General features: G+C 40.5%; 1 protein-coding gene across 19 annotated transcripts in view; it reads left to right on the forward strand.

Moving 5' to 3' along the window:
- ARPP21 (cAMP regulated phosphoprotein 21) overlaps positions 1–12,989 on the forward strand; it is a 204,345-nt gene that overhangs the window by 118,253 nt on the left and 73,103 nt on the right. For 14 of the 19 annotated variants that reach the window (XM_074858134.1, XM_074858103.1, XM_074858219.1 and 11 more), the window contains exons 10-11: positions 5,376–5,484; positions 7,295–7,396. The exons of 1 other annotated variant lie outside the window; for it this stretch is intronic. In XM_074858134.1, coding sequence (XP_074714235.1) covers positions 5,376–5,484; positions 7,295–7,396 — 211 coding nt within the window. The remainder of the gene's footprint in view (positions 1–5,375; positions 5,485–7,294; positions 7,397–12,989) is intronic. 4 more of the 19 variants (XM_074858190.1, XM_074858200.1, XM_074858210.1 and 1 more) reach the window with 1 other exon arrangement.

Genomic DNA, 12,989 nt, shown 5'->3' on the forward strand with positions numbered 1-12,989 from the left:
TATGCCTCAGGGCGGAACTCTGTTTTCTGTCCTACAGAGATAAATTGAGAGGAACTCTGCTGAAGTGAATGGAAGTAGCTCACATTAAAATCACCATGATGATAGTAGAATAGGATGTTGCTATCAAATTTTTTTTTTTTCCTTTCTGACACACAGAAATGTTTTGCTGCTTGTTCCAGCTTTACTATTTCAGAAATATGGGGCTCATTGTAAGGATTGAGTCTAGAAAAGTGTCTTTGAGGCCTTGTTAAGTAAGGACTACAGATGGCTTTTAAGTAACTATAAAATGAGAAAGGTAATGATAGTGGCCAAGTTGCAAAAGAAAAAGCACACATACACAAAAAAAAATCTAAAAGAGGTAGTGATGGGGTTTTTGTTCTGCTATAGATTTGTTACTATATATCTGACTCGGTGTTTCACAGAATGACAGCATGGCCTAGGTTGGAAGGGACCTCTGGGGGTCAGCTTGTCCAACCCACCCCTGCTCAAGCAGGGCTGCCTAGAGACAGTTGGCCAGGACCATCCCAAGGATGGAGACTACCACTTCTCTGGACAAGCTGTGCCAGTGCTCAGTCATCTTCACAGTGAAAGTATTCCAAGCACAGATATAAGAAACTTGACCCATATCTTGAAGTGACTGTTATAATGATCTCCCAACACAAAAAGGAGGCTGAAGGAGTTGAAGTGATCATTGGCTGCATGAGAAGGAACACAGCTGCTAGAAATGGGAAAGCGGTATTGCCCTGAGACTTTGCCTGAATAATCTCCTGAAGTCTAGACCAGATTTTGCAGTGAAGTATGCAGAAGTGCTCCTGAACCAGGGAAAAGCACTGGATGGGAGGCTTAATGATTCCTGTTATATACTGTGTCTGGTAAATGGGTAAACTGATCACCAAAAAGTTATTTCATACTCCATCCTCTTCATCTTTTCACTGTGACAGAAAATGGATTAAGAAAAGGTTTTCAAAGGTTCTGAGTGATTGGAGCAGACTTTAGAGAAGTCCACAGATGCTCAGAGAGTTTTAGGAAGCTTTTCATGGTGAAAGGTTTGGGTGCTGCAGGACACCTACTGAAGTTGGTTCCCTGTAGGCATCCTGCTGCCACCTACCTGAAATAGCATGGTGCTACCTTGCTAGGCAGGATGGAGAAGTGAGGCTGTCTTGGCTGCTGAAAGGGCCTAAGCTTTCTGGCAGATCTGGGGGTGAAAAGGGGGCTGCCCAGCTGCTTGAGGATGTGTGAAAAAGAGCACTAACACTCTGAGATCCAATTTCTCTTAAACATTCGTAGCGCCTGATCAAAAGCTTTACAGGAAAGGAGAAAAGGCGCTGTGTGTTTTGTTCTGGAACACATTACCAGAAAGATGACTGAGCTACCTGACACATTTAGGAAATATTAAATGAGTTTATATGCCATTGTGGTTTTGTGAAGTTGCATTTTTAGGGCATAGATGTTTTGCTTCCACCCATACTGTCAAGCAATAAAAATTTGGAAGATCAAAAGGTTATATGAAATAAAACCCAAACAAACAAAAAACCACCCCAAACTTTGTATCTCTAGCCTGTGTGATTTCCCCCTCATTGTGTGTTGGTTTCTGAGCCTTTAGGGTATAATTGGGTCATACCTTTCAGTTTTCTTAGTACAGTTCCCAAATTGCAAAATTCCTATTGACTTAAAAGAGAATTGGTATTTCCTCTGTAAGCTTTTTTTGAGCAGTGGGATTTGAGGTTTTTAGGTGATCTACTGTTTCCAGACATGGGGGCTAAATGAAATACTGAATGTCATACAGGTGGGCAGAGCTCTTTGTATGCATATATTTGTCTGTTTTCTTGTGCATGGTTGTTAGCATGTAGATGGGTGTACTGTGTGGACAGGTTTAACCCACCCATATAGGATACATATTGTAGGTTGTTTTGTTTGAGGTTTTTTTTCAGAAGATCTGTAAATAGTTAGAGTACTCGAGTTAGTGATAAGGTCTTCAGAAGTATTCAGTGTATCTGTAAAAAGGCCGTGCAAATCCCATTTTTACCACTTAAAATTAAACTGAGGTGTGATTAGGGTTTGAAGATATAAATTAGGTAACCAGTGTGGTAGTAGTGAGTAAGTTCGTGATTTTACATGGGTAATTGTAAACCATGCTTTGACTTGAGTAAAATCTTAATTTGTGCCAGTACTGAAATAAGCTTGATAAATTCACTCCCTTAAATGCATGAACACAATTTGGTATATTGTGCAGACTCTACTACTGACAGTATCAGGGATAAAAACAGCTTAGGAGAAAAGTAAATGTTAATGTTATTAATTTAAGACTCAGAAGATGAATTCACTGTATCTGCTGTATTACTGTAATTATATACTGTATTAGTGTATTGACAGTATACTGCATCTTACTAAAAATTACATATGATTTTCTTCCATTTTCAAGCAGTTGATTCACCTGCAAATTCATAAACTAATGCAACAGATTTCCCATAATAACCACAATGACTCTGCTTCCTTTTAGCAAATGCATTATATGGTTACAGGGAACTTTAAAGCTGTGAATGTGGAACTTGCCCTGACTTCCATCAGAGGACCAGACCCAAATCTTTGCAGAGTCAACCTCTTCTCTATCCAAAAATTAGAGCATTTGGTTCCACTTACTAGTTTTAAATGTTGTTTGCCATCTGTATTCTACTAATAATACATTTTTGCAATAGATGTTAGACAAGAAAATGCAGTAAATGGTATTGAAGAAAAAAACACAAACACATGTAAATATTGTTGGACTCTGATATCTTCTTTAAAATAGTTAGCTTACGTTTCTTTCAACTACATGTTCTTTTCTGATTTTTAATGTTTGAGGGAGGCCTGCAGGTTGGCGTACCTGAAGATATTTGTTGCTGCGGTATCCTATTTTTCACCTGACAGTCTTCCCTCAGCTTTGCATCCTTATTAACTGAGCTGGTCATACTGTTTGCAACCTCACTGGCAACGGTGACCCAGAGTTGCAGTGATGACTGGGAGGGATGGACCTTCTCACAGCGCTGGTAGTACTGTGGCACTCCATAATGCTCTGCACATTCGCAGAGTCTCTCTGCCCAAGCAAACTTCTTTTCACAACTGGAGATTAATCACCTACTGGGCTTGTAGATTCATTTTATTAACAGGCACATACTGGATCATTAGTTTAGGCTCGTGGCTTGATCTCACGCTTCTCCTATTCTCTTCTGACAAGTGGAAACGTTTTATAAATCGTAAAGTAAGTGAAAATGGGATTAAAAAATGAAAATGATGCTATGAAATATGAAAACCATGTTGTTGTTTAAATAAGTTAGGAGTTGGAGGAGACATTTTCCCAAATTGCTTTTTCAAGCTTTTTTCTCTCTCATTTTTGATTACTTTTTTTCTCTGCATTTTAAAATCCCAGTTATTTTATTATGCTTGGTATATAGTTTATTAGATGCTCAGCAGATAGTTTACAACTATATATTTTACATTGATAGTACAACTGCAGAAATTTTGTTTGTGCTTTAGGATGTAAAACCAGAAAAATAACATTCCTCAGCTGGTTCTGTCAAAGCAGAATATTTGAGGGGAATGAATCCTCATTTCTGGCTGTGCAGGCACAGTGCTCATTAATGGGAGCAAAGGCAGAACAACCCACCCAGCAACCCATTAACGGGGCTTTGTATCCTTTCTGTTTATAAGGAGACATCACTAATGACCCATTAGGTTAGAAAACTATGCAGAGAGCCATGCTCCTCTGGGCTTTCCCAAAAGGAGGCTAGTAGGGCATCCGGAGAGTCTGTTGACTTTCATGCATTGGGCCCTTTATCTGTTAGTGCTAGCATCTATGGATGATGGGCAAAGGTTTCTTGAATTCTCAGAATTTGTGGAAATCAGGCCAGTATGTTTTGGCACTTTGTCACAAAACTGCAGATTGTGAGCAGAAGCGGGAGTCCTTCAAATTAATACAGAGAGAGAGGCAGGAGATCTGCTGTCTCTTAATATTGTCTTCCTAACAGTTCATGACAAATGTTTCCTACACATTGACAGTGAATTGTAATGCACTGTAATTATGGCATGAATATGTGCAGTATTTTGATTTGAAATCCATTGCTAATTATTTAAGTGCAAATCGGAATGCTCTAACAACAAAATGGTGGCTGATTTACGCATCTGGATTAGTTTTCTATTCTGAAATAAGATGAAGCTGAGGTTTTTATTTTAAAGTTTGTGTAGGACTTCTATTTCCAAAGTCACTGACTTCTGTAAATTCTACCTTTGATTTCTTCAGAATTGGTCCATTAATATCAGTGGAAGCTTCGTGTTTTGTTTATGTAAGCCTCTAGACATGAGCATCTCCTACCAGTACTGCTGTTAGCGGCTCCTTCAGCACAAGAGTGTAAAGTTTGTATCAGGTTTTCCCTGATAGAAACCTCACAGCATGACACAGCACATTACTGCTTTTAGAAAAAAGCTTGTGCGTTAGCAGCTCTTCAGTTGGTTGATAACAACATATGAATCCCAGCTCAGTTCTTGAGGTCGTTGGTTGCCCTATTGACATCAGTGGAGCATAAAACATTATGGGCTTGGGTCTAGGAGTGGTACAGGCTGAAGTGTAATTTATTGACAAGGAGTTGGCAGTGACCAGCTTGGTGACATGAGATGCCTCTTAAAATTTGCTTTTTGCATAAGGTGAGGTGACATGAGATGCTGCTTTTTGCACAAGGTGAAAACATGGAACAGCATCCTACCAGCTGACGAACCTGAAAATGTTGAGCTTTTAACCAGTAGGGTCTGACTTTTAAAATTAAATAAATAAATAAATGTTTGAATGGGTTTAAATCAGTGAACTAATTGATACTCTGTGATTGTTCTGGAGTATTCCCCACTTAATGGTGATGAGATAATATTTTGTTTAAGCCAAAACACCATCAGTCCCTCCCATTTACTGGTTTTGTTTATTAGGAGTGAGGAAACTCTTGTTTTTCAGATTTCTATCAGTTTTTCCTTACTTTTAAAGGTGGATAAGCCTAAGTAAGTAGCAGTGTTGCCAGAGGTCACAGCTACTGAAGGAAGCAAATTAACATACAGTATGTTAATTTGTTTTCCCTGTCCTTCAGTCACAGTGAGGAGAGTCTAAATATTTCAGTGACTGAGACTTTGGATTCCCGCTCCTTGCTGCACAACAACAACAAAAGCTATTTATAGCAATAACAGCTAGCAGCGATACAGCAGCCTCAGACAGCTATAGGCAGCGTCTCACCATGACCAGAAATGTTAACTGCTTTTGCACTGAATGCCTCTGTGAAAACAAAGAGCACTGAGAAATAAAGATCAAAGCAAAACCAAAAGAAAGATTTTTTTATTGCTATGTTTTACTTTGCTGGCAGACCAGAGCAAAGGTTTTCTGAACATTTAAAAGATGAAAAAGGTGAAGAATCCCAGAAGCGATTTATCTTGAAGCGAGATAACTCTAGTATTGATAAAGAAGACAATCAGGTTGGTTCTCGGTTCGAGAGTTGCTGAAATTTGTTCTGTTTTTGAAGGTGGGCTGACTGATGTTATTGTTGTTCTTTTGTTGTTGCTCTCTTCCTCCTCCCCTGCCCTCCTGCCCCCCTCCCCGCCTCCTTTGGCGTACGTACCACCGTGGGTAGCATCGAGCCCTGGCGTGGCCGCTTCAGCCGTGGCAGTGTGTGGGTTTGCATGGGTGGTTTGCTTGGCGCAGGACTTGCTGCATGCCCACGGGAGGGGGAATGCCAGCGGCTCCGGGCTGCGTGGAAGGCTGTGTCAGTCGCATTTCTCAATGTCTCGCCTAACTATGGCAGTTGTTCCGCTCCCTACAGCTTCTTCCTTCCATTGTACTCATTCAGAAATGGATTTCAGTATGAACCGATGATAAACTGATGTAGCCCAGAAAGGAGAGAGGAAATAAAAAACTTTTAAAAAAATTGCCCCAAATAAACATGTGATGGTGAGGCCAGGTTGATTTTTTTTTTTTCTTTTTAAACCATCCTAAATGAAGTTTTGACCAAAAATAAATCAGTTTCATCTTTCAGTTCCCTCCCTCCTCCTGTGCCCTCACCACCTTTTACTGTCTGTGTAACTTACTTGCTTGTTGTGCATGTACTGTGGCAGACGTTTCCCCCTCTGTGTTGCCTGTGCCATAACACTACCTTACCTCAGGTGAGCCCGATGAGTAGGGGAGCGCCAGGGAAATGTGTGTGTTTGTGCTGCCTTTAAAAGCAGGTGTTGTGCTGTTTCAATCCAGTGCAAACTGTGTATGTGGAATATACTAACAAAAAAAATAATCAAAAAGGGTTCTGACATGAATTGCTTTTATGAGAACGTTCTCACAGGTAAGAAGACAGCGTATGCTTTCTTTGCTTAGGTTATATTTGTGGAGGGACCTGCCAGTGCGTCTCTCATTGCTACTCTCCTCCTTCATGTTTTCAGTAAAGGACTGATTTTTCCTTTCTTTTTCTCCCTTTTTTTCCTTGACTTTCATTTGTACATAGCAGCCTTGCCAGTTACGCTTCATCCGAGTTGGCTTCGAAAACAAACCCCAAGTGTTTTCAGGGTGTGGGGAACGTGGGGATCAGCCAAAGGAAGGCAGCATGACCAGTCTCACCAGATGCTGGGGTGCAAGGGGAGAAGGAGCGGTACTTGAAACCCAAGTGCCAATGAAGCATTTCTTGTCGGGGGTCCTCCTCTCCTCCCTTCCATAGCACTGCCATTTCCTGCACTGCAGTTTACTGAGAGGCACAAATGGCCCTTCTTTTCCCAGTGAAACTGAAGTCGAGGGTTCCTTATGGCGTGGAAATGGTTAAAACTATCGTGCCGAATATTTGGGACTTTTCCTCCTTGTACACATAGACTTTGGTGGGTTTCTCCTAGGGTTTGCAGTTTAGCTCTTGCAGCCTAGTTTCCCTTCTCTTTCTCAATTTCGTAGGTAGCACAGCACTGCTTGCCCTCCTCCTTCTTGCAGCTGGTAGGAGAGTCCAGAAATCTTAGCAGTTGAGAGCAATGGCACTTAGGCTTGGGGTGAGAACAGCCAGTTTTAGGATGGCGGGTCCACAGAAGCTGTGCAGAAAGCCTTGTGTTGGCCACCCGTTCTACAAACCCACGTGTAGTATCTAACTGGAAACCCTCGGGTGCCCAGCCTCGCAGGGCGCTTCGTGCAGGAACGACAGCTATCGTTTTCATGCTTCATTTGTTTAAGTGAACTTTTATTATTCTCAGCTGACAGTTACTTAACGGCAGTTTTTAACAGCTCAACTTATATAACCCTCCTGGTTTTCTTTCTGCTCAGCAAAACAGAATTCTTCCATTTAGAGATGACAGACGAAGTAAATCAATTGAAGAGAGAGAAGAGGAGTATCAGAGAGTGAGGGAGAGAATATTTGCACAAGATGTGAGTAGTTGTTTTAATTGCCTCTTTAGTGCCATACCTTCGCCGGTAGTCAGTCTTGCCCCCCTCCAACACAAACACCACAACTGGACTTCCCCTGTGGAGCTGGAGGCGACAGGGAAGGGCGATTGGCGCAGAGAGTCTGAGAAGAGCTTGAGAGGTGTGGAGGTTGGCTGCTGGAGAAAGAGGTGATGAGAGCTGCAGGAAGAAGGGTAGAGGAGAGATCAGGCCCAGCATGTTGTCTGGAGAGTGCTTAATCCTGTTCCTTTGAATGTTCATGTTCGTGTGGGTCCAGGTTTCCTTCTTTTTTTCTACTCTTTTGCCAACCAAAGAGCAGTGATTTAAATGGACACTCTCAATAATTTCAAATAGCTGTGTTATTTCGTATTTGTTTCAAGCTGAATCAAATTTTGTAACTGCCCTTCTGCAGAGCTTCCTCATGGTTTTGTTTCTTTAGACCAGTGATGCAACACTAAGACAGTAAGAACAAAGAAAAGCCAGAGGTTAAACACGGAGTTGCACGGGTTTTTTTGAAATGACCAATTAAGGAACTGTGTTTCTGCCATCAGAAAGAGTTGGTCACATTGTTGATGATTTTGTTTTGAAAGGAATAAAATGAAATAGGCATTATAATTCCTGCCTTTACCAAAAAATCAGGACTTGCACAACAAGCTACGTTACTAGAGGAAAACGTTTAAATAGGAAGGATCTGTGAGCAATACCTCATGTTCCTGAAAAAGGAGGAAAATCATAATTTGCTATAAAACTGTAATGAGGGGATCCTAAAAGGGGAAAAAAAGAAAAAAGTCAACATTTTATTTCTTTATCTCACATCTCAGTGGGAGCTCTGCTGCTTAGGGGAATATGGGAATAAACCCACTTAAAACTGTCACTGAAAATCATATTTGGCAGTGTCCTTTTAAATTAAAACTGTTCATGTGTTGCAGGGCTAGTAGTATTATTTTAGATATCCTTTTATTTTTCTCTGGTTTTGGAGTTGCAAACATGCAAGTTACTTTTCTTTAGCAGAATACATTGTATAGTTTTAAGGTGCGTGTTGTCTCACTTGTGATAAGTTATTTTGCTTTTTAATAAGTAGCTTGCCACATCTAAATGTTTTTAGCCTCGCTTTTTCTTTCTTAACTGAGACAATTCCAGCAAAAGCTGAGGCCCTTTGGTTTACGTTTTGCTTTCAGCATATGGGTCTGATGTAAATACTGTCACAGTATATATGGTAGAGTTACTGAGTCATTTGAGGGCTGCAGAAGCCTCTTTGCAACCTGTTTCCTATGTGAAAGTTGCTGTTTCTGGCTTATTACAAAGGAGCTCGTGCAAAACCAAAAAATCCTTGGGTTTTGAAGCAGACTTCAAATGAGGCAAAATGTTGTTTAAAAATACCGTAAGGAAAGTTGTTGCCAAAATAATGCAGTTTCTATCACAAACAGCAGCTAGAAATGCCAGGCTGGGAAATGGAAGTGGCTGGAAGAGCGTGCTGAACCTTGCTCCACAATGCGCTGCTGTTTTTATCTTTAGATACATGAGTTTTAAAGATAGGCAAGCAGTGAGCGTTTTAATTGCCCACATCAGGAGGTGGTTGTGGTTCGTTGGGTTAGCGTCTCCGAGTGGCAAGACCTAAGTAACAGTATGGTTTGTGGCAGACATCTTAAATGGATTGGGAGTGAGCATTTTTAAAGATCAGCAATGTTAGAAATCTCTCCCTCTCTCTCTCATATCCACTCATTTGCTCTCTCTCTCACTGCTATTGCAGGTGTTAGTGAGCATCGTAGCGCAGTGAATTTCAGCAAGCTGTACCGATAATATTAACAGGAATATATGTCTTAGCTGAGCTTTTTTGAGTGGAGCACTCCTCACAGATATGAGGTGTTTTTAGGATGATGTCAGTGGTTGTGGTGGTGGACAATGTAATTTTTTTCAATTTTAGAAAGAGAGCAATGGCTTCCTATTATAGGTAGCCACATACTGCATGTAAGACTTTATAGTTTTAAAGCCCTCTGCAATCATTAATTAATCCAGTTCTCCCCAGGTTTCTCCGAGGTAGGTACCTAAACCTTGTCATCCTGCAAATCACAGATGCAGAGAGACAGGGAGGGATTAATCATGTGGTATTTTTATTATCTCTATACTGTTTACAGTGCTGTAGTCAAGCCTTTATCAGTGCCTTGCTTATAAACCTTAGCAAATGGATTATAGATACTTCACTTCTAATCAAGAGTGTGCATGAAGAGAGCTTGCATGAGAGGTCTCCAAAGGGCAGCCATGAAGGTCAAGAGTACTGCTTTAACTTGTTGCACCTAGCACCCCTCTATAAACATGTTTGAGTTACCCAAAACTCTGTGCATAACATACCAGCCCAAGAGTCAGAACTCTGAAAAAAAATTTAGGAGGAAAAGGCAGTCTGGTTATAGGGGCAAAAAATTCTGTGCGTGTTTCAGGTGCTGTGAAAAATATCTTACCCTGGACCCCACATACGAGCCAACAGAAAGCTTTTTTGTCCTTCCTTTGATTTTGCAGCACTCTAGTGTGCCAGATATCTTCGTTTCCAAGTGGGAAGGTTTTAGCAAAATAAATATGTTCATGAATAATGCCATCATTATGATAGTCCTTATGATGATTAGTCTGATATTAGTCAGTTTAAATTATACTTTCTGGCAAGTTTTCCATCTGCTGTGTTGGCTATCATAAATTTTGACAAGGGGAGCTGGAGGTTTTAATGACTCCTGTCATGTGTAGAGTCATAGCAAATGGCAGGAATTGAGAAGAATGTTAATGTGATATCTTGATAAAAGGACTGCTGAAGAAATAAACAGTTAATAAATGTGATCGTTCCAACTCACTGAAATAAGAACTACAAAGTGCACCTCAAACTTTTCAGGCTGCTAACAGTAAAACAGTGCTGCATGATCTCTGTTATGCTCAAAGCTGTTTTCAAGGTTAGTTTTTATTTGCAAAGCCTACAACTTTCCTTTTTTAACCATGCTTTCATTGAAAACTTAGTTTTACAACAATTTGTGAATTTTACAGCCAAGTGCGCTGGAGCAGAGTAGTTGGAGTATCTGGGTCTTGTAAAGGAGAAGATTCTTGTCTGAACTTCTTTAGTTGCTTTTAGCAGGTTGAAAAATAATTGTCCAAGAAAGACAAAGAACAATTTAAAAGAATTAAAAAAAAAGTAGATGATGTTCTTTTCCCGTGTGTTAATTCAAATTGTAGATTTAACTGAGAATCCCAAATGTGTGTGTAAATGGTACTCTACGTTTGGCTTTTAAGCATGCAGAAAATTGATTCTAAAGACTAGCAATCAAATTACATGGGGGAAATTTCATTCTTCAAGGTTAATGCAATGTATAACCTCATGAGCCAGAATCACGTAAGGACCATCCGTTGTTCATAAATGTATTCTCTAGTAATCATTGTGTATTCACTGAAAAATGTTAGATGTTTTAATACTTACACAAATGCTAGAATTGCCCATGTTACACATGGAACTTATTAAAGGAAATACACCATGCTGCTTATTTTTTGTTGTTAATTGTAATGGCTATTTTTGACTAAGGAGTGTATTCTGAAGAGCCAGATCCTTTAGATAAAATAAACCATGATTCCTCTACTTAAGAAAACACTGAGGATCTTTATTACTCTCTGATTAAAGACAGTCACGAAAGAAATATATGAAAAGGCAGCTTCAGCCTGTCCTATCCTTCTAGTAGGAAAATATTAGGAAGAGGAGGGTTTAAAATTAATGAAACCAAAACAAAGACATGCCTCGTGTTAGCTACCATAAACCCATAGGTACTAAAACTCCTGTACTGCTGTACAGAGCTTTTGTTTGTGGCTGCAGATCAAGCAATAAGCATTAGTTGGAAGCCTGAGATCTATCATGTCTTGTTAACTGACGTGAAAATGATTACCTGAAGGTATCCACTGCAGGATATTGCTACATGTTAATAGTTATCTATGTTGGCTAATGTAATTAAAAACAAGAGCAACAACCCCCAGCATACCTAGTGCACTGGCAGAGCTGATGCACATTTTCCAGTTGAGACTTTAAAAGGTTCTGCAAAATGGGAAGAGTGAAATACTCATTTCATCAATGACAATTAGTCAAACAGAGCACCCTAATGGAAATCTTGCATGCAGAGGTCTCCAAGGAGGCAAATTTGTAGGTAATCTTACATAACTTTTTTCTTTTTGTAGGTTTGTTGTCAGTGTCTGAGTATACAAGATCCAAGTTTTTTAAGAATGTTTTTGACAACAGCTATGCTGTGTACTTAAGCTTTCCTGGTACTTTAAATTGAGCATTATTGATGCTATAGATCAGGAAAGCGAGTCCTGACCTTGTAGTAGCTAAATTGCAATCCAGAGCTGCTTAGCCATCTGATTTTTAACAGTAAGAAAAACATAATAAAAAAGTGCCTGTCTTCTCTGCCTCTCAGCCTCACACCTGTACTGAAAAACAGTTTCCAGGGATTGTGTGGCCCTGTGCCAGCATCATCAGCCAGGAAGACAAATAGACTTATTACAGACTCTGTCTTTAAGCCTATAATGTGGTTCCCATAAAGACACTGAAAAGGGAGCAGACCTCTACTTGGTTGATAAAATATAAATCCCAGATATTTATTATGCTTTATGTCCCAGTCTTTTTAAAAACTTGAAAAAATAAAATCTAGAAAACATTTCAGACAGGTACCATGCCCCTTTGTTTTTGTAAATTTGCGGGGATGCAGACCAGTACTCTGGTCTAAGCAAAGATTTTTACTCGCTTGTTCTGGAAGAGCAGCTATAACGCTGCTTTGGAAATATGACTGCAGTGAAGTCAACACTCGGATGCCTATCATGAACCTCAAAGTGAAGACACACCCCCACAGTTGAGGTTGTACAAGCCCACGGGGTGATTTCACTATGCTTGTAGGTAGGTAGACTTCGCTGAAGTCTGCACAGCCACATTTGTTATTGAAACCTTGTGAGTAAGGTACACAACATGAGAGAAGAGGCAGTTGTATGAAGGATCCCAGTGGTTTTAGGTGGAACAATTTGTGTCTCCTCTCAACCTGGGGTGAAACCCTAGGTCTGCTGTAGCTGGTGGGCATTTGGTCCCTGGCAATGGAGAACTTGCTCCTGATGATATCCTGCTAAGGAGAGGCACACTTGCCAGTGATGCAGCCCAGAGCCTTGCGTGTTTAGTAGGAGTGCAGGGTGAGAGCTTGCCAGGGAAGCCCACAGAGCTCTCAGACATTCCCTGATGCGGATGCTGGGTGGGTGAGTTACAGCTTTAATGAGAAACCACATTGCCTTCTCGGGGCTAAATTCCCTCCTTGTGTAAACTAATGGGATGGCACTGGCTGCAGTGGCAAGGGAAAACTTTGCCCATGCATCTGCTGGAGCACTGGGAATGAGCAGGGGTTGCTTCTGGTTATCAGCCAGTGCTCTTTGAGTAGGTCATTAACTCACCCTTTTCGAAACAGAAACATCCCAAATCTGTGCATATCTCATACCATTAAAATTTGGCACAGCTAATGATGGCATTGCATTATTCTTTGAGCTGAGTCCCATTGTTACAGAAGTAATGGGCATGATCTCT

The sequence above is a fragment of the Strix uralensis genome, chromosome 1 (assembly GCF_047716275.1).
Source record: "Strix uralensis isolate ZFMK-TIS-50842 chromosome 1, bStrUra1, whole genome shotgun sequence".
NCBI lineage: Eukaryota > Metazoa > Chordata > Aves > Strigiformes > Strigidae > Strix > Strix uralensis.